Source organism: Ptiloglossa arizonensis, chromosome 10 (assembly GCF_051014685.1).
Source record: "Ptiloglossa arizonensis isolate GNS036 chromosome 10, iyPtiAriz1_principal, whole genome shotgun sequence".
Taxonomy (NCBI): domain Eukaryota; kingdom Metazoa; phylum Arthropoda; class Insecta; order Hymenoptera; family Colletidae; genus Ptiloglossa; species Ptiloglossa arizonensis.
Genome location: NC_135057.1, coordinates 17,667,016 through 17,691,285, shown reverse-complemented (window position 1 = coordinate 17,691,285; position 24,270 = coordinate 17,667,016). Strand labels below are relative to the sequence as shown.

At 49.2% G+C, this 24,270-nt stretch overlaps 2 protein-coding genes across 3 annotated transcripts in view; one reads left to right on the top strand and one right to left on the bottom strand.

Annotated features, from left to right (window-relative positions):
* Positions 1-24,270, bottom strand: part of LOC143152484 (UDP-glucosyltransferase 2) — a 62,509-nt gene that overhangs the window by 11,681 nt on the left and 26,558 nt on the right. The window lies entirely within an intron of this gene.
* The window catches only part of LOC143152486 (lachesin), a 114,253-nt gene continuing 100,731 nt past the window's right edge, over positions 10,749-24,270 (top strand). The window contains exons 1-3 of the mRNA XM_076322691.1: positions 10,749-11,073; positions 12,790-13,026; positions 20,056-20,168. Coding sequence (XP_076178806.1) covers positions 20,096-20,168 — 73 coding nt within the window. The 5' untranslated portion in view covers positions 10,749-11,073; positions 12,790-13,026; positions 20,056-20,095. The remainder of the gene's footprint in view (positions 11,074-12,789; positions 13,027-20,055; positions 20,169-24,270) is intronic.

Genomic DNA, 24,270 nt, shown 5'->3' with positions numbered 1-24,270 from the left:
ACGACACGAGCGCGTAAACAGTTACACTCTCTTTCTCTATCTCTCTCTCTTCGTGTCTCTCTTCTCCCAGTACGGTATGCGCGATTCCATCGAATGCCTTCGGTATAACCAGTCGGGCAAGACGGCAAACCATAACCTATTAACGTTAATTAACAAACGGTGATTGAATTCGGTAGGAAGGAATCCATTTCTAGATTACGTCTCGACTATGGGGATCGATGCGAGAACGCGACGTTAGCGAAAGTGGACGAGAGTGCGCGATAAAAATGATCGCAAATACTTTCTAGGTCGACTAATCGCGTTGCTCTTCGTCCTATTTATGCGGCGTATTCCGTTTTTGCAATTATCGTTGCAACGTGTCCACCGCGCTCGATGAAAATACAGTTTCCTCTGATATTCGCCGAGAGCGCTAACATCTATTATTCCATTTATTGTAATGATTTAGGTGCGTCGTGTCTACATTAATATGATTGAAAGTCCTGTGTTTACGGGACGGCGGATTATGGTCGGAATCGACTGCACGTTCACGCAGTCAATTCAGGTTAATGATTTCACTATAACGCTTCGATGCGAACTCATCGGCAACGCGTGTGGTGTAACGCGGACTAATTTTCCCCGGTAATATCGAGCCGGAGATCCACGTTTACATGTTTCTGCACTTGTAACGCGAAAATCGAAGAGCAGGAGAACGTTGCAACAATACCGAGAGTAAGGTAATTGAAACTCTTGCAAATCGAGTCAACGGTCTCATTTTTTCTTGTACGAGTACAGACAAGTTGAATATATATATATATTCGCGTTGGCTTGCGCATTCTAATGGAAATGACCGCATCCTGCCTCGGTGTCGAATGCGTGCACATGTATTTTACATTTCGGGTGTAGAAAAATATGAGAGAAAAGGAAGACGCTCATTGGCGTAACGCGTAACATCGAGGAGCGAGGTTCGTTGCAGGAACAGCGACTACGTTCGCAGAAGCTTTGCGTTGGCGATACGCGACAAATATTAGACTTTCCAGTTTCTCCGTTCGAAGCTTTTCGATAGATGCGGTAGCCAAGTATGGCTGACGCTAATTATACGTCGTACATTTTTGGAGGCGAGCCGTACGGTCGTGGATCGTTACCGATATCAACAAGTCGGGGAAGCCACGGCCAACGCTATTTGACCCGGAGTCGAAGAAAGGCGTCACAGTGTCGATAAACGTTCGTATCGTTATCGAAACCGAACCTACTGCGTACGTTTCTGTTCGACGTGCACCTCCATAAATCGCGTACGCGCACTTTTGGCGTATCGACCGTCATCGTATAAACCCGGGACCGCGGTGCTGCTTCGTGAATTTGTTCGGATTACGAATACGCGTTACGTGCGCGCAGCTCCGTAACGGAAGAATATTTCGAGTCTAATACCGAGTACTCTTTTTTATTCGTTTACCATCCGAGCAAGATTCGAAGCGAAAGAGTTTTACGATACGCGATTTGCGCGTGCTGTGAGCCGAATATTCAATTTGACCTCGACGAAAAGAAACTCTTCCGAGGTGTTCGAATATTGGAATCTTAATATTTGTATTCGATTATGGATCGAGGGAAAATTTCGCGACTTTGCCGTTTCCTGCGCCACTGCCGCTCAGCGGACAAAAGTACACGGACTGCATCAAATGTATGAGCAAGATCGTCGTGAAAGAAACATTTCACGCTGATTACACTCTGTCTCCGAGCACAGTGCACTGTTCGTTCGCCCTTCTGATCTGCGAAGAGTTGCTCTTTAGGAATATTAATCCGAGAGTTATCTCTTTCCGTTGAACTTTCTAATTGATCCCACTGCCGAAACGGGCGTAGAGTTTCGATAGTTTCCTCTTCCATCGTATTTGGACGACGTGTTACCTGAAAACCAGTCTAGCTCAAAGTTCACGGATAATTAAGCGAATAAATCGATTTGCGTAAAACGAGTTGTACCGCGTCCGCTTATCGACCAGAAATTATTTCTTTGCCCGGTTTTGCCAAAGGATGGAAAAAGATGGAGGAATAAAAGATACGCGCGTGTCTTCGCTCGAGCGTGCAGTAGCATTGACAGTTGCATCTGCTAAGAGCGTCCGACGTTCCTTCGGGGGCCAGACTAAAGGGTTGGTCGGACGAAGAAAATAAGCCGGTACCGGCGATGGTTTTGTTCGCTCGCGGCCTACATTGCCCGAAGGTCTTAGCTGTGCGATGCTTTGTCGTCGCTTTCGAAAGTTGGATATCAATTTTACATAAATATTTGGATTCTGGGAATGATTAACGGCGTACCGATCGATTCGAAAGTTTAAAAGTTTAAAAGTTGCGACAATATTTAGAGAATACCGCGAGTAATCTTTAAAAGTGTACAACAATTGTCTCGATCGCGATACGTTTTGCAGGTAAACACGGAATCGTAACGGCGCCGCTAATACATCTACACTACGGGGATAGCTTTTGGCTCGTACGACTGGCTGTACGTGTCTTAAATATCCACTCTACTCCACTCCACAGTCCCCCGTTCTCCCGTTCTCCCGTTCTCCCGTTCTTCCGTTCTCGGTCCCGCTCGAAACGTTCTAGGATCTAGTCACGTTTGTCCTTGAACCCGACATATAGTAGTCCGCGAGTAAAGAGTTATCGGAAAACGCCTTCGATGGTTCGGCGAAGCCAATGTTGCGCGAGATTTTCTTGTACACCGAAGCACAAATTTCCACGAGCTGGGAAGAGTATCGGGGTGCCCGGTGGGCACGACCCGAACCTGCGCAAGATATTGCTACTCTGTGGCGGTGGCGGCGGCGGCTGCTAGACTTTCTGCAGCAGGGCATTCGGAGTCAAAGGCAATTGCCTGTTTATAGGCAGTATCCAATCTACATCGAAGGGTGGGAGAGGACCGAAGTGGGAGTGGCCGCGATTGGGAGGGAAAGGGTGGTATAGCTTGCTACAGGTGCTTGAACAAACAAGATGTAAATTCACTGTGCCACGGACTACGGAGGAAGCAAGTAATTAGATGCGTTGTTGCGGGGTCCACCTTTGAACTCCTGCTCGGTATTAAGGGCACTGTTCCCTCACCCCTTTCACCGCCTCTTCCCGCGTTTCCGCCCCGTCGTCGTTCCCCTCTTTGGCCGATTGTGTTCCCTTCGCTCAAACGCGCGCAACACACGCACGGAGGGCCCGTTACCCGCACCTTTATACACGTTCCGGAGGTTACGTTCCCACATGCTCGATGACGCAACAAGATCGCGTAAGGATACACAAATTTCGACCATAGGGTAGCACCGTGATTATCCATTGTCGTTCATTGGCCCGATTATCGCGAATGAAGCCAAAACAGGTATTTACGTTTACCGAGGTTTACCGACGTTTGAGAGGAGCGGTGTTTCGATGGATGGAACGAAACGGAACGAAACGGAGACGAGCGTCTTCTCGTTGCATCGATTTCGTGAAATACGTTCGAACGTGGGACCGTGGGTGGTCGTAACGAGCTGTCGAGGTCCGGGATGGGAACTCGTTCAACGGGTGTTGGAATATTTCGACTCGTTCGACGGGTGTTGGTTCTTTCGGATCGAACGCGCAACGGAAGACGATGGAAGTCGTGGTAACGAAAGGATTTCGTTGGTTCAACAAGACCACCGTCACTTTTTATTCGCCGGCCAAGTGTAAAATCTTTTCTCGACTCCTTATCGGTCGGGCCAGTGAGAAAGGAAAAAAAGCAAGTAGCGAGCAAGGTCGAAGGGTCTGTAAACTCGCCGAAGTAGCAGCAAAGTCCCTGAGGTAGCCTCCACTTTCAGTATTTACTACGTCCAAGGAGAAAGCGACGGGGCTGTGGAAGATCGTGGCCGCTCCTTTAGGACGCAGCCTTCCTTCACCTGCTCCTCTATATTTTCTTGCGCTCTCCCTCGCCGACGAGGGAACGGGGGAACGGGGGAACAGGGGAACGGGGGCAACTTGGCAATTCGAGCTCTGTCGGTGCTCCTGAATTAAATACCCCACGAGAGACATATGTTTACGAGACTGCTCCACCTCGAGCACGAGTTACATCTGGATTATACCCTCCCTATTGTACTTGGTTCGAGACATTAATTGCATCTTTGGACCTTGCCGGCGTTAGGGTAGTTGGATTCGGACGTGAGTGCTTTGGGAACATTGTAGTATATCCGATCGATCGGTATACCGTGGCCTTTTCATTATTGCGTTCTTTGCGAGAGAAGATTTAGCGATAGAATCGAACCTTTCTACATATGTACGTACTATATACGCGTACGTGTACACGTATGTATACACACATGCAGGTATACGTAGCTCGATCGATACGGTGCGGTGTTCCTACGTGAACTATTACCAAATTTTATCTTCGACTTGTACGTGTAGCACTCGACCGGATAAAAGTGATGTTTTTAGTTTCCTTTTCCCGCAAGGTCGTCTCAAAGACAATTTAACGTTTTTCGATTGGAAGAGAAGTACTTGTTTCTTTGTCCAACTTTTCGAGAACTAGTCGAGTAAAATTGAGCCGACGAGCAACTTGAACTCTGCGAGAGAGATCGGAATCCCTTGGGAAGCAGGCTCTACGAAAAGATCGCCGAAAAATCGACGTCTTGCGCGCATTATCGATTCCCTGACTTTTTTTCACTTTGTTTTATTCTCGCGTTGCGCGTACACGATTAAACTTGGACAGGATCCGAGAGACTCGAATCGTGTACCGCGAGAGACTCGAAATGCGAAAAGGGCACGTTCCTCGAGCGATTTTCTTGGACGTCGTAACGAAGGTCCTCGAACAACCCCCCTCGGAGAGTCCAGGTGTCGCGTCGCACCGCGTCGCGCAAACGAACGCGACGAAAGAGCGCGGCGAAATCCACGCAGCATGGAAGGAACACATCGCACTGTATCAAACAACGCGACGGTTAATATCGGATTCCGTTAGAAGGAACGAACACGAGGAGGGTCGAACGTGTTTCTCGTTAAGTGAAGCAATTGCCCGGATCTATGTATGCGCGTATCTATTACTTACAACAGCGTTAGCAACCACCCCGGGCTTCGGTTGTCCATGTTGCAATCTGCAGAGCTCTGTGTTCTTCCTCAGGGTTTTCGAAACGTTGCATTGTCGTTTTAAAACCGAAGCATCCGAATTTTCCTTTTTTTCCCTTTTCTCCCATTTTCCCCTTTTCCCCCTTTTTTGGCCAGATTTTTCAGCAATTTGAGCCTTGGAAACCCGACCAAGGAGAGGAACGGTCTAGCAAACGCGAAACAATGTTTGTTTCAATTTTACAACGATATCGGATTCAATTTTGTATTCGTTCGACGTCCTTTCCACGAGCTCGTAAATTATCGTTGCGGAACGAAGAAATTGGCCCGTGACGGGTACTCTCGCTAATTTTTAGCCGTGGCTCGTGTCAATTTTACTTTACGCGACGCTGCACGCGATGCATCGATAAACTTGTAAATAATTAACGAACGCTGCTCCTTCCATCGTTAACATCCTGCCCCGTTATTGGCACTTGCTATTTTAGGCGATATTGCCGTGGATCACGTCGATACACAACATTCGTTATACGCCGTGGTCGGTGCACACGGTTCGCAAAGTTTCTCGAAAATGTGTGCGAGTTTCGTATTGCGTCCATTAAAATGCGCGCGTGCGTAAGTATTATAGTAATGCGAAAGTTCCCGTTCGCTCGCTTCTACACGTTCGACGGTCGAACTTGGACGCTACTCGGTTTCACAAAGCTGGAAAGTTATTCGTTTCGCGCGTGTCCAGCCTGGACCAAGGAGTCGTGCCAACGAACGACCAATTAACGAGCATTCGAGCGTTTCGGAGGATCGTCGTCCCCGAAAAATCGTAAGAACGGAAACTGTATCGATCGCATGGAAACGAACGGCGCATCCAGCGCCACCGTGGAAAACCTATTTTAACGGGTAAATTAAAACGGATTTTACGTACGGTTTAACTTATCGCTACGGCGTGCCAAGACCACTGCTACGCGTATATTTTATTTCAGCGTTTAGCGAGTGAAATTCGAACCACCGCTCGAGGCCAGGTTTTTCCAAGACCGAGACCGAGATCTTGGCGAACGCGCGGAATGAAATTCGCAGCAATGACCCACGTCGGGAGAATCGTGAGAAAATCGAACGGTTGTACGTATAGCTTCGGAACGGCCTTGAGCGGAATGGCCGTGAACCGCCACGACGTTGATTCATCGTAAGCGTAAGGGCAGCCGATCGAATAGACAGTCGTCGCTTTGGAACAAACCCCGCAGTTGCATCTTGGTGTGTACGGTACGATATTCGAAAACGTTTCGTTCGTTACGACCGCGAATCGATAAAGATCCGTCTTGGTAGTTGAAACCGCAACGATATTTTCAGTAGACGTAGGCGGAGGATCGGGCGAAATTAGTCCGGAATAATTTTAGTAAGGGCGTCAGGTTTCACCGTCGCACGGTTGCTGGTATTACACACGGAAACTGGAGTGTATGGTCGTGCCTCGACTCCGGAGACGTGCGCTTTGAATCTTAATTCGGTTTATTATCTTTAACCGACTATATCGGTCTGCCACGATCGGTGGAGCAAGATCGGTCTCGTAATTTAGAAACGCTCGTTGCGGTCTCTTTGTAAATCCGAAACGAATCGATCCCTTTATTACGTAATAAAAAGGAAAATAGCTAGGTAGGTAGGTAGGTAGATAGATCGGTAGGTACGTGTGTACGTGGGTACTCTTATTTAAAATTAGATCCTCTTAACGCGAGACACTTTGCACCCTCTTCGCGAGCAACTTTTCCGATCCTCCCACCGATTGTATTTACCATGAAACTATAACAATCGGCCGGCGTGGGTTACCAGGTGATATAAAAATAATGGGTTAAACGGAAGAGCCGACGTACAATAGAGCGCTTGACATTCTTTTCTTTCTCGGGACAAGCCTATCTTCTTCTAGATCGTATCGGTTAATTACGCTGCAGCGTAATTATTGACCGAGGAGGAAGCTGCTTAGACGCTTATTCGTTTCTTAAAAACGGTCGAAATTTACCAACCCGATTCGATTCGTCTCGATCGGTCCGGTTCGGTCCGGTCCGGTCCGGTCCGGTCGGTCCGGTCTAGTTCAGGTTAGGTTAGATCGTCTCTCGAGGAGTGTGCTCCGTGAACGCTCGCGATACAGTATCGTGCAATTTTTCGCCCGAGAGCGGACAGTCTATTGCCGTGTATTCGTTTAAGGGCAACGTTACGCTCGCGTAAAGATTTATCGACGACGCGAGTAACCCACGATTTCTCGATCCCGCCAACCTAACAACGAGACGAATATCGGTGCGATCGGTTGTTGTCTCAATGGACAACAACGCTCGAAACGCTGTGCGTATAATAATCGATTCGATCGGTTTCGTTCGTCGCGGTGAAATTTCACCTGGAATCGAATCGACCGATGAGCTCGCGACAATTCGAATCGCAGGTAAAGAGGTATCGTTGTTACTCGCGATATCGTTTCTTACGAGAATGCCTCCGTACTTGGAGAGTTAAGCGAGACGGTGTGCTCGAAATCCCTTTATTCGTGGCCGATTCGATCGCGAATTGTACGAAAAGAAAAGGGAGATCGAAGCTACGAGGATCGTTGCAACGCATTGAAATAATGAAACTCTATAGACGAGGAAGCTAAAAATGGCTTTTGTGCTTTTTGCTCCGGTAATGAAAATTCATTTTGTTCGTCGGGGATCTCGCAACGACGACGACGGCGACGGGGAATGTACCTAGGTAACATCGAGCTCCACCCTCCGGTAGCGGAAGAGTAACGGCCGATAATGAGCGGTTCCTGGCTGTTGAAAGTATTATATTGATTTAAATCGCGGGAACGTGCGTAGATCGAAAGGAGAATAGAGCGGAATTCGAAATTGGTAGCTGGTATACGAGGTAAGCCGTAAAGGTGTCCTATCGATCTGCAACGCTCGAATTTAGAGTGAACGTAAGGTAGCCACAGTGTTTATCAGACTTTATCGGATAAATTATTACGGGGTCCGTTGAAGAGAAAACCACGTTTTATTGCTCGCGGTCTCGTTGAATCGAACCAGACCATTTGGGTAATTTGCCGTCTACTCGCGTTACATATTATAAGATGAACGTCAAGAGGGGACTTGGAGAGTTCGAAGGTCTAGAAGTTGGATGGATACGAAGCTGATAGTCGTTCCTCGTTACGCGCATTCGCATTCGCATTCGCATTCGCATTCGCATTCTCGATAATGGTCGAGCTCCGAGGCGATGGACAGCTAAGAAGCTTTGACTTTGAATTCGTATAAACGCGAAGCGTTCGCGGAAGACAGGGGATGCGTTCGATGCGAGGGTATACGCGACGATGCTCTGTTTACCGAGATTCTCCGCTCGTTGTTGTTGCTCGCGCGAGATCGGAACCAAAGGATTCGCGGCGCGTTGTTTCGATATCGCGTTTGTTCGCTGCCTGAAAATTCCCGCCTCGTCGCGATCTTTGACGCAATCCGCGCAACGGAATAATCCGTCCGTGGATGCAAGTCGGACACGGAAACGTGTCCGTTATATTGCTCGGATGATAACGTTCCCCGCGTAACGACGACCGATCTTTGTCTTTTTCCGAGAACAAGTCCCAGAGGAGGTTAAACACGCTCGAGCTCGCTGAAAATATTTCCAGCGTCGAACAATTGCCGTACGAACACGCTCGATATCGAAACGACCGACCGCGTGAACTCGAATCGTCCAATCTCGCGTGCCCGAAATTCCGAGAAACGTGCCCGAAAGCGAACGGACGAAACGGATCCGGGAGAAGAGGGCGGCCCCGATTCGACCGTATCGTTTGCGAAATACAGAAAATGTTCACGGTAGGGGGATCGATAAAAGGAACGCCGTGAAAGTTGCAGCGCGAAGTAATGCCAAGTAATGCCAAGTAATTCGAGGGGAATTGCGCAGCAAGTTTAATCGGAACGATGCATTACGTCCTTTTAACTAACGGTGTAACTACTTAAACTAGCATCGTCTATTCGTCCGGAATGAGGCGCCGACTCTACCGCAAAACCATAACGAGGATCGATCTTTTTCCGAAGCCGCGTCGAGTTGGGTATCTCCAACTTCCTCCTTTCGAAACGAAAAGAACGTGTTCTCGAGCGAACGACAAGACACGGTCGATTATCGATCTATCGAACAAAGCGGAGGAAACTACCGTAGCCGCGATAATTCCGAACTCGCCGCGAATCGTAGAATCGTTCGAATCGTTCGAATCGTTCGAATCGTTCGAATCGGAGCGCTCCGGTGCAACGTAAGTGGTAAAATGTTAGGTTCGAGCCGACAACCGCGTAACCGTCCGTAATTATTTCCTCGCGAAGCAAATTGCCTGTCGCAGGACAGCCGCGCGTTCGAACCTTATCCACGCGCGCAATCGCATCGGGTATGCTGGTAGCACTTGGTGACGGTTCGTTCCCCCGCTCTTGAAATACCGGTTGCATACACCTGTCTCTCCGTGTCTACGTTCGCAACGGGTAATACCAATTTGTGACACGTAATCCTTGCTCCTGTGCGTAAGCGCGCGACACTCGGAGAGACGGAAAAGCAGCCTTGTCGTACGTGTCTGACAACAGAGCCGCCCTGTACGATACCATCTGTACGCGCATCGAACGAAGCTTTCGATTCCGACTACGAGGACGTACAGCTTCGCGTACCGGGCTGGAATTCAATCCGGAAGGTGAATTCCTCTTCGGTTCGATTTGAAAGACATTGCCGCGGTTGAAAAATAAATACTTGCGCTCGTTTCGCGGGGACGGTATCGCGATTCGGTACACCGAGCCCCGGAAGTACGTCTACGTACGTATTGCGGCTTCGTTCAGCCACGCAACGACACCAAACGCGAAAGGTACGCGTGGGTACGCGTGGGTACGCGTCCGAAGGCCGCCGTCCCGGAATTACGTATCGTCGACGAAGCGTTTCCTTCGTTACCGCGTATCGAAGAATTCCAACCGCCAGTTTGCGCTCGAAAAGCGACGAACGTACTGCCGGCCCGACATTGTCGTGCTCTCGTCGCTGGAGGTTTACATTCGGAGATATCGAGTTTCCCCGAAGGTGTCGGTGTCGGTGGATCGTTGAATTCCGCCGCAACCGTTCAGAAAGCTTTTCTCGCGATTTGCCCGTCGAACGACTTGTTTCCGTCGGAATTCGTTTCAATCGGCCTTTTAACTATCCGTCTTCCTCGTTGTCGAGAAAGACGAACGCAACTTTCATTCTTCGTTCATTTTCGAATAGATTTTCGCGGAAGGTTGCATCTGCGATTTTCCGGAACAAATGTCGAGAAACGAGGAACGATCTCTCGCGCGAAATAAAAATTGGTCGGGCGATATCGACACCGTTTATCGACACGGTAGCTACGCACGTTTCCCTCTGTTTCTCGATGGATCTCAAAAAGAAAAGTGAAAGCATCCTCCGGTCGTTGTTTGCGACCATTGGAGAGTCTCGAATCTCCCAGGATGAGGTGGAACGGTGCAACCGTGGAACGCTGGAACGGTGGAACGGTGGAACGGTGCAACGGTGCAACGGTGCAACGGTGGAACGGTGGAACGGTGCAACGGTGCAACGGTGCAACGCTGCAACGTTGCAGGGTATCGGGTGTGAGAGTAAGGAGTATTTTCGAAGGAGGCAGGCATCAAACAACCCCTACCGCCGGAATCGCGGAGTATTGCGCTCGCGCAAGGCCAGCGCGCGTGTCCGTGCTCCTCGTATAGTATATACGTCGAGGCGGGTAGAGCAGTAGCACCGGCACCTCCACCGTCAGCACCAGCCAGCATTCAGCAGCAGTAGCCTCGCCGTGGCTAAAAGGGCATCGGGATGCCGTACCGCGAACCAGTCTATCGCGGTGTGTCGTCGTGTTAACCGTCGTTTGCGTCGTTTCGACGAATAGTCGACGACGGTGCAGGTGCTTCGAGTTCGCCGGTCGAGTTCCATTTCGTCGCCTTGCGTCGCCTCGCGTCGCCTCGTGTCGCCTCGCGTCGGTTTCGTACGCGGCTTCTGGACCGGTGAGGAACCGCGTACTACGCGTACTTCTTTCCGGACGGGAAGAAACTTTGAAAAATTCCACTAGGAGAATCGCATCGGTGCGCGGTACGGACCTAAAGAGTACACCGAATTTCGTTTCTTCTCGGATCCCGTCGTCTCTCGCGACAAATAACTCCAAGGTTTCGTTTCTTCCGCGGATGATTTCTCCTTTCGATCGATTCGGAAACGTCCAACGACCGTCTCTCTTTTCCTCTCTAGTTTCGCGATTCGTTGTTGTTCTCGAAGCTGTGCCGAAGAATACGATGCGACCAAAGTTCGTCTTTTTATCGCGTCGTTTCTTCGCTTCGATGTAATATTCGGCGCGTCGAAAGGTCCTATTGTTCGATAATAGCGACGAGATCGCAGGATTTAGGTACTATCGGAAGTTGGGTATTTTATTCTCTCACGGTGAAGCGTGTCGCTACATCGTCGGCCGAGGGTGGGCGAACGTGCCGAAGTGGCGTTCTTGTAATTGGAACAGGAACGCGTGTACCGCGATCCCGAAGATCGGCGCGAATTATAACAATTTACGACCGAAAAATTTTCCGCTCGTACTCGAATGAAATTTTTTCGCGAAAATTTCGAGAGAAAAGACGAGACACTATTTGGATTTAGCCCGCGACTGTCCGCGAGTGTCCGGAAGAGAACGAAATCGGCGCAGCTCCGTTGGCCACCTTTGAATGAAATTGCTCTTGGTTGCTTTCCGTCGTGGATTTCGCCGAAATTCGACGGTCCGTAAATAGTTGCCGTAATTTACGAGAATCGTCAACGATCGTTTGCTCACCGACCGGCCGTAACCGAACTACGTATAATATTTTCGGATCGATCGCGTACCGACGATCGGAGGCCCGGCCTGGCCCGGCCTGGCCTGGCCTGGCCCGGCCCGGCCCGGCTCGGCGCGTCGTCGCGTCGCGTCGCATCGAGTCGTGCGAACGATCGCATTTCCACCGCTATCGCAACGTTGCGTGTGCCACACGCACGATTTTGCCAATGAATAACCAGCTACATTTATCCAAGTCCGTTGCACGCGGTTTACGTTGATCGCTCGCTGTGCCGCGAGACCGTTATCGTTATCGATTAATCAAACATAGCCGACCGGCGAGAGAAACGTAAAAAAAGCGGTAACGTTGTTAATTGAAAAACGAAAGAACGGACAAACGGCGCGTATCTCGCACTAGACGACCAGAAGAAAGTATCGGGAGAGGATAGAATGTTCTCGAGGCGTTGAAAGAACGGTCCGAGAACGGACGCGATCCGAGACGAGTTCGTCGATAAAAGATCCCCGATAGAAGTGTTTCGAGCGGTGGGGTTGAGACCGGACAACGAGACCGAGGGTCGCGTAGGTGTCGGGTGTTGTCCGATTCGATGGTATCGGTTTCTTTCCAAGATAGAAGATTGCGAAAGGATCCGCAAGCGTTTAGACGGAGGGAAATGCCATCGATCGAAGGAAAAGAAAGAAAAGTAGATACGATTTTGCGGAATTCGTAGCGAAATAATATCCTAATGGTATCGTTGGTATCGTTGAGCCACCGAACGAGAAATTGTGTCCAAGCTCGATGCCTCACGGAAGAGCCCCCCTCCCCCCCGCATTGGGAGAAGAGGCTGCTGGATCAGCCTTCTCCCACCGTAGGGATCTTTTCTGAGTTGTCGAGGTATACGCGTCCCATCGGTCGGTGCTGACGCTCGTCGTCGGTTTCGCGAAAGTCGTAGGAATACCCGTAAGAAAATTCGTACCGCGGCCGTTAACGCGAAATCGCAAGTGGTCCTTTCGATCGATTCTAGTGCCGCGCGATCCGCAGTGAATTCTGCGACGCCGTTTGCCGTTCGCCGTTCGCCGTTCGCCGTTCGCCGTTTCGGAAGAGCCGCCCGAGTGCAGTGGAATAAATGTTTCATAGACAGCCGTCGCGGTGGTACAGGTAATACCGAATCCCGAAGACTCGCTCCGAGCGGAATCGAAGCTCGCCTACCAGTGGATCCTCGACGATATGTCCCCGGAAATCCACGGACTCCCGTGAAAAAGTACGTATTATCTCGCTTTCTCTCTCGCGAAGCTACACCGGGTTAACGTATCGGGGATTTAGAGCTTTGTCGCGGGCAAAGAGTTATGGGCGATTTGTAGGTACGCTTTTTAAGAGACTTATTACAGAGCTTTCTTGATAACCGGTGTAAATCAAAATTTCCAATTGGCCCCGGTATTACGCGCGGCTCGCTTTAAATAACCCTGATTTATGGAAATCTCCGTTCACGCGCGATGCGTTATCGTCAACGAAAGGATCGAATTTTTCCTCCGATCCCAGAGTCCAATACCCAAAACCACTACCGAGGCGGTGGTCCGCTCGAATCCGATCGTGCGAGAGAAAATCGACGCTATCTCGGATGTCCCGACGATGAACGCGAATTGTGTAGTTTTAATCGGACATTTAATGGATTCGTGGTATTTGTTCGTGTTTCGTTGGATTCCAAACTTACCACGAGTGCTCTCTTTGAGCCCGTTCGACGCAAACATCAACCACTTTTCTCTCTCTCTCTCTCTCTCTCTCTCTCTCTCTCTCTCTCTCTCTCTCTCTCTCTCTCTCTCTCTCTCTCTCTCTTTCGATGACTTCAAACGGTTCCTCGAGTGTGCTCGAGCTCAAGTGCTCTTGCAGTTACAAAGATATACGTTGCCGATCGGGAAGTGTACTCCCGCGGTATTCCCCTCGTTTCGCGACGCCATATGCGCAGACTTAACGATTAAAAAACGCTCGAGCCTGCTGATGCACACTTTTGCGTTACAAAGAATGATTATATTCCCCGGAGGAAAGTACCTTCCTTGCGATGAATGGGATAACGACGTGGTAGAATCGTCGAGAAACGTTCGACGCCTACGCAATAGAAATATAGAACTCGATGGAACGGCTAGCCTTTCTGCTTCGAGTCAATGTTCGTTCAAATATCCCTCAAAAAGTGCGACGCGTATTATATAGTATACTATATATACGCATGTGGAGAGTCGCGTATGTTTTCGCGTCGCGTCGCAACGAGTTCCTATCCGGTTTCGTCCATTTGCGTTTCTCCGCGTGGATGCTCGATTCGGCGCAATATTCGATCGTCTTGTTTCTCGTCGCATCGAAATGCTACCGTAAATACAGACACCTGTGCATATATTGTACACGTATGTATATAATAGAATACCGAGCGCGAAACACGCGCGATGTTGCAACGTCGATAGATACAAGTACTAAGAAACGTCTCTTGAAAAATAATTTGCCAACCAACTTTTCCGACTTGCCCCATCAGCCTTCTCGAGGATACACAAAGCTGGCGGTAAGCACAACTTTCCTCGTTAAGAAACGTTGATCCGAATAAGCCCATTCTTCGGTTGTTCACCGAATTCCAAAGAACCGCTCGCGAAAGAGTCTCCATCCTTCTCGTCTTTTTTCATGCTTCTTTTACCATTTTTCCATTCGGCCCCCGTCGGTTCCGTTCATCGTCGTCGTGCTTCCGTTGCTTTCGCGCAGTCGGTAGTTACCAACTTTTAATATTAGATAAGTAAGCTGGTCCGCGTTTGTCTCGGCTATCGTTCGAGTTGTCGCGATATTTTTAGTCACTCGATATTTTCTCTCTTTCGAGCGTTCTCCCCGTTCGTCGTTGTACAATTTTCTTTCGAGTTTCGAAATCAAAATCGGACACCGAACGTTCCCGCAACTGTCGCGGAATTACGTATGCGTTTCGTCCGATTTCGCGCAACGTTGTAAACGCTAGACTTTGGTATTGGAAAAACACGATCGCTCTAACGTCGGTTTTGTTCGGAGCCACGGTGGCCTAACGGCGATTTTATTTTTGCGGAATGCGGAGCAGAATGCGCGGCACGCGCGTCAAATGGCGCATTAGCGGGTACACGGTACAATGTTCCACGTTCGCGGCTGTATAGTATACACGTATCTACGTACTCGTGTGTACGCGGCAGGATTGCGTGTCGGCAATTATCCAAGACACGAAACGATACCGTGAACGGACGCCGTGTCGCTTTTCGACCTGCTCGTTTCCGGAATGCAATTACGAGCGTTTCGTTGCGATCGGGCGTCGTGTTTCCTTCGCGATTTGTCGTCGAACGAACGGCACAAAAATCGTGTTCGCGGCCTCCTGTTTCACTGTTTCACAGAGCCGCGAACGCGACTATCGGGAATGAGTTATTCGTTCTGCTCGTAACGAGAAATTTACGATCAAGCCCTGCCGCACCGTCCGCAGTACCCTCGAAATTACCCCTTCGAGTCGGTGCTTCGAATTTCTTTTCATAAATTTCGGAGATTTGAACGTTGCGTAAGAGAGCGAAGCGGCGCGTGGCAACGCGTTCGAAAGAACGAGCAGACTTTCGAACGACTCGATATCGTTGTCCTTTACCCTCCTCTCTCTCGTCGACGACCGTACCGAAACGGCGGAGATAGAGTCACGGGTCGTGTCATCTTGACCGAGACAAATAGGAAAATTGCCGGGACAGAAGAGTACAAAGTTCGCCGGCCGTGAAAATGTCAACCGATTCGAATAATTGTCGCGTCTCTTTCCCTTTTTACCTTTTTCCCTTTTTACCTTTTTACCTTTCCCCTTCGGTGCTTTGGTACCACGTACGAAGCGTGTATCGCGTAAAAAGAGTTCCCGTTCGAACGTCGGTTTCTCGTCGGTAGTGAAATTGCAAGCAGCACGATTCGAACCGCGAAATCCCCGTAACATTTTTACCCAAGATCGTGCTGTGAGAATGATTTACGGAAATTGTCGCGATCGATCGCGTTACCTCGCGTCGGGCCGTTCGGGGGAAAAAAATCAAACTACGACTACGTAAAGGTGGAAGTCGGGGAAACGTATCGTTTCGACGTTTCAAATTTTCACCCCTCCTTCCCAGAAAGAGTACGAAACGAGCGGTTTTATCTTCGATAATTAGTCGCTTTGTTGGACGGTTCCGGGAGCAAAGGGAAAAGTTAACGAGCAAAATTTCGCGATGTCGATCGTGTTCGATGTCGAATAATCGACGCCAGGCGAAGCCTATTTTCGGTTGCGTTTCACACTCGTATCTTTACGGCACCCCACCGATCGAAATTCGATGATAAATGAAAAAAGGAAAGAAATACTACGTTGCACCGCGTTGCACCACGTCGAACGGTTCCGGCTCGTGCAAGGCGACGTGATTTCCAGCCAGTGCGGCGATTCCGACTATGAGGATATTTTTTGCTCGTCCAACCGTTAAAATATGCATTTTTCCACGGATTGTTATTTTTTCGTTCCAGCGAAAAATATCGATACACCGTTTACCCGTTAGGTCTTGCCCGATTCGAGTTCACCGTCCGCGAAAGAAGAACCTCGATCCTTTCGAGTTGTTCCTGCTCGCGAATTAATCGCGAGATCCGGTAGCCACTTTTCTCCCGGTTCTTCCAATTCGTAATCGGCACAGCGCCGTGGAAGCAATCCGCGCAAATGCGAGCGCGTCGTGTAAAAATAAAGCGATGCGACGTGAACATACCGGGCCGGGATTCGTCAACTGCGCGCGGATTAAACAATTATTTTCGACGATGCTCTCCGTGCGGAGTTATTTCGTTGCCTCGCGTACCAACGAGAAAAACAAAGCGCCCGGGGAAATGGTTTACGACTTGCCCGTGGACGAGATGCATTCCCTGGGAAATTCGGGACGCTAATGTCTGGCCGCCGGCAGCGGTGGTGGCGGCGATGGTGGTGGCGGCGGCGATGGTGGTGGCGGTGGTGGCGGTGGCGGCGGCGGCGCGTGCATCGACGCACGGAGGCTAGCGACGGAAACGAAAACGTGGACCCAGAAATGTGAATAGGCGGCGATGGCGGCGATGGCGGCGATGGCGGCAGTGTGCGAGTCGCGACGACCGATTTCCAGGATTTGTCTGACGTTTAATGAACGCTGGCAGACGTTTTGATTTACAGGACAGTTTGATTTCCAAGCGGAGCACAATAACCGCCAATTTGTAAATCGCCTCGTAAATCTGGACGCGCGGCAGCCCGTTGCAGTCGATGCAACCCGACGCGACGCATCGGTGCTCTGCCGGGGTACGAGCTAACGGCCATTCGTCCAATTGGATTAAACAATCGACGGCGTTAAAAGGGGCGGCATTCTGCGTATTACCGGTAAACAGACTCGTAAAAACGATACAATAATCGTTTACCGGTCGGACAAGCCGAGTAACTGGTCCGGAACAATTTCGCGATTGGTCATTTTTTATGCACACGCCTCGAATATTTCAAACATTCCGAATATTCTGCATCAAGGAGAGATTATTCTTTTATTTCTGACCAAAGAACCTGCAACGTTGAAGGAAAGTTATCGAACGATTACCGAGACCTTTGATCGTCGATCGTCGACGATCGATCGTCTATCCCTGAAATATCCATTACGCACAGGTCGGTCGACGCGATCGCGGCAACTTGTCGCGAAAACCGCTACGAGTTTTTGTCGAAAAGCGATTCGATACAGGCCAGCTGTATCGTGACAGCGATTCAACCGTGTCGAATAACACTACGGATAACGTTCCATTTCGAGAGATCAATTCGGTTACGTACTACGTACCCGTGTACGTGTGCACGTACGTACGTACGTACGTACGTACGTACGTACGTGTGTATTTTCATAGTTCGAGCAATGGTTAAGAGTAACGCTCCTTCCTTTCGAGTTGTTTCGGCGTAAACAGTGTATCGGCGATCCCGGCGTAAGTTGCCTCGACCCCGGAATCGGAAGCTGGAAAGTTCGCGGAACGTTTATTAATTGGCAAGCAAACCCTGACGAGCGAAAGCGTAACGGATAATGCCGTGGGCCATGTGTAACTTCTCGTTTTACACTTACCTACGAGCCGGTCACACGGTGGGAAGAAGTTTACGCGAAAAAAGAAGAGAGGGTAACGATACCGTCGACGAACGGGCGTCGTGTCGTTAACCGAGTTTACTAATTATGGGTCGAGCGCGATAGCTGGAGCCACCCACGGTAATTTGAACGCCGCTGGATGTGTAAAAGCGTGATGTAATAACAAGAGCCGCTTTGCCCAAGTGCCTGTGCGATATTAAAAAATATCCGTTAATTAACTCGTAAAACTTGTAATAACGCAATGAATCGAGTCACACGGCTGTGGTTCTTAACACTCGAACAGCGCGGTCCACCGGCAAGTGCGGAGTCCGGAGTCCGGAGTCCGGAGTGCGGAGCGCGAAGTGTAAAGTGCAAAGCGCGGACTCGTTGCAGGATCGAAGAAAGAAAGGGGAAAAAATTAAAAAATCATCGCGACGATCATGTCCCGTATCGTTGGGAGCGTAAAACGACGTTTTAAATCGACTTTGATTTTCACGAACATCCATTCGGAACTTGTCGAAATCGTTTAATTATGTATGCTCGTTGAAAGGGATCAATTAAGAATTTTACAAATATTTCGTACGCGTGTCCAGTCTTTTACGAAAATTTCACTTTTTCATCTACCGAGAGAATTTCTTCGGAATTTACACGAGATTGTAGTCGTGAACGTTGATCCGTTCATCCAGCAGTGTTTTCCTTTCTTAGGTACAGGGTGGATCGTTTAAACGAAAACACCCAAATGTTTTCGTGGCCGGTTCTCGCGACTGCGTAAAAAAAAAAGAAGAAAAAGGAAAAAAAAAGGGAAAAGGAGAAACCGATTCGGAAGAACGTTAAACCGTTCGAAGCACCGAGCGTACCAACGGAATAAAAATCTTGCCGAAAGTTATCGATCGGTTCGAGTCTGGCACTTTAGTACGGTCGCGCTGTCGGATTATCAACGTGACCGTCCTAAGACCGTTCCCGAGGCGAACTGAACTTTCATCGGGTATAGTTCGCTGTCGCATCCCCTATCGAGGATTTTCAAAAGTAAAGGCATCGCGTACAATCTGTGATTAACGATATACTATATACGAGTACTCGAAACGAACGACACGATCGATTCGGGCGAGGTTATTATAATCGTTGGCTGGAAATATCGAGTCTCTTCTGCCTCACAGGAAAACGTTTCGCGTCGGCAAAAGACTGCGCGATGGAATTTCATTTGAAAACTCCCTTTCGATACGTATCACGATTTTCTCGATTAATCGAATTTAAACAATGCACATACGCACGTACTTTAATGTATGATACATTTATTCGTACGTTAAGAGCGTGTGCCTCCATCTGTTTCTTATCGTTTATTAGCGTTCCGTTAAAGTTACCATCGAACGAAACGAGGGAAACGCGCGATAACCCGATGCTGCCAATTTATAGACGAGAAAGAGGTGTCCGGTGGCGGGGCCGGGATTAAACCGAGAGCTCGCGGAGATATCGCGCAACGAGAGCTCGAATCGCATTTCGAACCGCGTTCTTTTCAATTCTCGCCGCGAACCATCTTCAAATCGTTCCTTTCTCTTTTTCTTCCTTTTTTTCTTTTTTTTCTTTTACCTCGTTCATTGACCGATCTCGGACTCTAGTTTCCAGCCTACCCGACACCGTAGACGTTCACTGCACTCGAATACCATCTATATCTTCTCGAGTGGTTGTACGTACGTTACAGCCCAATAAACCTGATTAACATTGGGCGTTCGTTAATTACAGGATCCCTCTATTACACCGACTTAGCCATGCGTTAATGATTTCACGGCCCTATGGATTCCCGACGTATCGAGGAACCAACGATACGGCACGTCGCAATATGCATTCGGATTCGTGTCCTAAACTAGATGGATCTGTATTTACATATACCTGTCACGTACCTTGTGTACTCTTACATGGCGCCCCTAATGATAGGTAGGTTTACTTATTAATTGCCAGCGATCCCTTTCATCGAAACGCATCGATCAGCGGTTGCTCGTATTTTCCTATGTATTTTCCGTAGCCTCGGAAAGGCCTGGAAATCGACGAAGAATACGGTGTACACACGATTCGATTCGGTTGGTATTGTATTCGTCATCGTCGCCGTCGTCGTCGTCGTCGTCGTCGTCGTCGTCGTCGTCGTCGTCGTCGTCGTCGTCATCGCCGTCGTCGTCGTCGTCGATCGAAAGTGATCTTCAACTTTTCGTACAATATTGTTGCAGATAAGCTTCGAGGTACGAGACTTCGTGGAACGGCAATAAAATGACGGACAATCAGAGAAGAAGGCCGTACTTGACCATCGGCATATTCCACGTCATCACTATCATGTGCCAAGGTAAGTTTGCAACGAGTCTCTGTTAATCGATTAATTCGTCGAAGAAAAACGAACCGACGGCGAAACGATCGCACGAAAGGAAAAAGTATCGCGCGTAATACGCGTTGAATCTATACCGGTCGTTGCTAATGGAATTCGCGCGATTATAAAGGAAACGTGGACCGTCCACGAAATGCCGGGTAAATAATCGGCCGCACCCACCGGGGAAAATAATGTTGGATCACATCGAGTAAATTAGCATTGTATCTCGATTAGATTCACGGCGCTGAAAAATTTCATCTCTGTGAAATTTAGTGGCTGGAGGTAAACGGAGCGCGCCAACTACGTACGTAGATACGTGTTTAAACGAACGCGTTTCGAAAGGCGGAAAAAGATTCGAGGAAATTGATACAACGATGTGAGAAATTGAAAAGTTTATCTTGCATCTATCGCGCATCTAACTTGCAAGTTGACGCTCACGATTCGCTGCTAATTGCCGCGTCGAGACTCTGCATTTTTCTCGCGTAAAACACACACCGACGAGTCTACCGCTCGTCTACGCATTGCCTTCGCTCAGAAGAAGGAATTCGTCTTATCGTTTGTCGCCGGCGTCGGTGGCGTTAATCGATTCTCCATTGAACGTGCAATATCTTCCCGCGATGTCGGTCCCGGGTCGTTCAATGAAGAAAAGCCGATGCGGGAGGTCTTAAGATCGCGAAGACGACCAACCCCGAGCGCTGGGAACTCGTAATTACCGCTAAATAAGAAAGTAGCGCCCAAGTACTCTTACCTGACTTGCTCTCTCTCTCTCTCTCTCTCTCTATACATATATATATATATATATATATATATATATATATATATATATATAAATATATACGTACGTATGTACGTACACGAAAGCCGCGCGAGGTAAACTTTGGTCCGCTTTACTGGCCATTGCCCAAGTTTTAAACGATTCAACGCAATCGCGACCACCTTGAAACGAATATCTTTCGTACATACGGTACGTGTACGAGATCTCTTTTTCATCGAAGAAACGTTGACGAGCGAACGGTGGCAACAATTCGATAACGAGAAAATGCGCGCGATACGCTGTTGCAATTTATCCGGATCAGATTTTCGATAACTCCGGCCCTCTTGGTCGCTGGTAAAACGAACGATGAACAACGATAGAGAAACGACAATACCGTCTCTTCTGTTTTCTCATTTTAGAGTTTAAATTAGCTCGCATCGAGGTACCTCTCGGTCGTCTGTCGTAATCTCTGGAATGGTTGCTAATTTAAACGCGCGTTAACGCAACGCGTATGGGATATCCATCGATAAGTCCAAGAGACAATTAGACTGGCAGGCAGGTAGGCAGACAAGTAGACACCGGGTGGATCGGGCGCATCGGGCGCATCGGGTGCATCGGGCCCGCAGACTTTACGTGCCAACCAATCAACGTGTTACCCGGCTATGCATACGAAGTTCGTATTACGAAGGGACTCGGGACGATAACGGGTCTCGCGACCTACGGTGAACGTCGACTTATCGGCTGTCACCGTTCCCACGAACGCAGATCGCGTGGCAGTTGTCGTTCTCTGGTCGACTCCGCCATGACTATTTAGCCGAGAAATTGTTTCGCGACTGATAGCGCGCAACGAAACCAGCTCGCTAAAAGTTAAACGGTATTCGTTGCTTCCGACGATCGTTATACGTGGTCGCTAACCGGTGTAAATGATTTTCGATGCGCGTAACGTCGTTGATCCGAGTAATTGGAAAATTCGGTAGAACACGACGTAATTGGTTGATCGAATTTCGTAAAAGTTCCGATCGATTGGTAGCTTCGGCAAAGTTGTTTCACCTTATTTGAAAAGGTAGGTAGAGGGCCGGGAACTTGTTTCACGGGACCGGTAGTTCAAACAGAAAATCTCGGCGCATATAATAGGAAGACACGGTCTGAACACGGATATAAAACCCACAGATTGTGCACGCCGCGTCGTTCGTGAATGTCGAATCGAGAGCGAATGTACCAGAATAAAGCATTCCTGAATTCGACGATACACCGCACTGTTTGCTTTTCCAATATTCGCTTCGTATCGGTTCACCTGCGAAATGCCGCGCGGAACGGAATCGCGGACGTCTTCGTTCGACCGTAGAATCCGAATAGATTCACGATCTCTCGCAGTTTTTCCAAATCACCGGACGTCGATCCGGAGGACGAGCTCCAATTTCGACGCGGTCTTTCCTCGCGTCGCGATTAGGAACATTCGCGCGATCTATAGCACGGACGCGCGTCAATACCGAGCCGATACGATTTACTTTCGAGCGCGAAAATCTAAATCCCGACGATCCCGTCTCGTTGCGGACGATGTATCGTCCATTCGCATCGTGGAAACATTACCAATCCAGTGTAAAAATGGTCGCTCGAAAACGGGAATTACCGTAATCGTCGCATTACCCCACCGACGCTCGCATTGTGCGCGACAATAGCGTCCGAGACACCTCGCGACTCGTTTAATAGCGAAAATGTATGGAAAGGAACGGGAACAAAGTTACCGTTCGCGAACCGTCCCTTCGTTATTATTTTACGCCAACAGGGACACCGAGAAATCTTTGAAACGAACGGGGCGGTCTGCTGTTTCGTGGTAAATACAGCTCGTCGTGTCGCAAAAGTGAATTCATGTCCCTTGACGTGTCCCTAAGTGAATTCCTCTGCTCGTAAAAAGAATCCGGAGTCTCTGTGTGTAAGATGAGTCAGGAAATATGGAATGTTCCTTACTTCGTTCCTTTATTTTCCCCCATTTGTCAGGGCATCCTTTTATAAAGGGGAAGCACGCTCGCACGAGCCAGAAACAAGATTTTCGTCCGCAATTTGTATTTTCCCGGGATACTGAATTGTTCACCGGCGAGAATGCGGAAGTTCATGAATTTCACCAAGTACAAACGAAGGATATCTCTCTCTCTCTCTCTCTCTCTCTCTCTCTCTCTCTCTCCCTCTCTATCCTTTTGCAGTTTCTTTCTCTTCGAGCACCGCATACCTACATACATATGTATACGCGTACGAATGTATAGGAGAACGCCGAGCAGAACGACTAAAAAAGAGCCGTCGTCGTTTGGATAATTGCTCGAACGAACCGAAATCCATCCAGAGTTTATTCGACGATCGTCGATTCTTACTACGGTGGAAGTCGAAACGTCTCCGCTCCACCGTGCAAGTTACAATCGCGAGTTATTTTGCTCTGCCAGGTTTACTACTTGCGCGATTTCCGGAAAAGTTGCAAACCACGAGAGAACGAATGCGGGTTAGTGTTTCCTCCAAGTATCGAAGATCGTTGATCGATATAATTACGAACGATTCCGTGTGTGTATCGTTGCACCCGCATCGTCGAGTCCCGTGATCGAGGGCCAGCGTGCGTGTGTGCGTTTCGCTCGATCGCGCCTAGTATCGTCGCGGTCGAGAAAAAGTACAAGGAAAGGAAATTCCGTGTACGAAGCGGAAGCGGTAGTGGGTAGTGGGTAGTGGGTAATGGGTAGTGGGTAGTGGGTAGTGGGCGGCGGGCGACGGGCGGCGTGCTTGCGTCTTTCTTTCCGTCGCGTCGTTGCGGCGAATGGAAAAACTTTTGGTTATTCCCCTGGTCGACAGGGAGATCGTACACTCTCGATGCGGCCTTTGTGTCAGGGGGAAAGCGAAACAACAGCCAGCCGGGGGAAAGGAGGGAAGGAAACGAGGAAATCCTTCGAAAAGGGTACCTTTACCTGGCTGGCGAGTGTTCGTTCGGTCGACTTTGGAGTCCACTAGGCGCATAGGCGCAATCGTCGCGCTTCGAGAAGTTTCTTTCGTTATTTTCCCCTCGGCTCGGTGACGTGCCGGCTAAAGAGGTAGCCCCGTTGCCCGCGCGAATGCAAAAACCGTATTTAAGATGTTATCTCACGGCGAGACCGGCCGCGTTCAAAGTTAAGACATTAAATGTACATTAGTGGCGTCACACGAGCGACCTAACCCGTTACTTGGATCGCGGACCGCGGACCGCGGACCGCGGCGTACACCCAGCCGTGCTTACCTCCTCCCTATCCGATCCAACTTTTCTTCTCGCAAACCCCTCTGGCCGGGCCTTTTAACACGCTTAACAACGAGAAA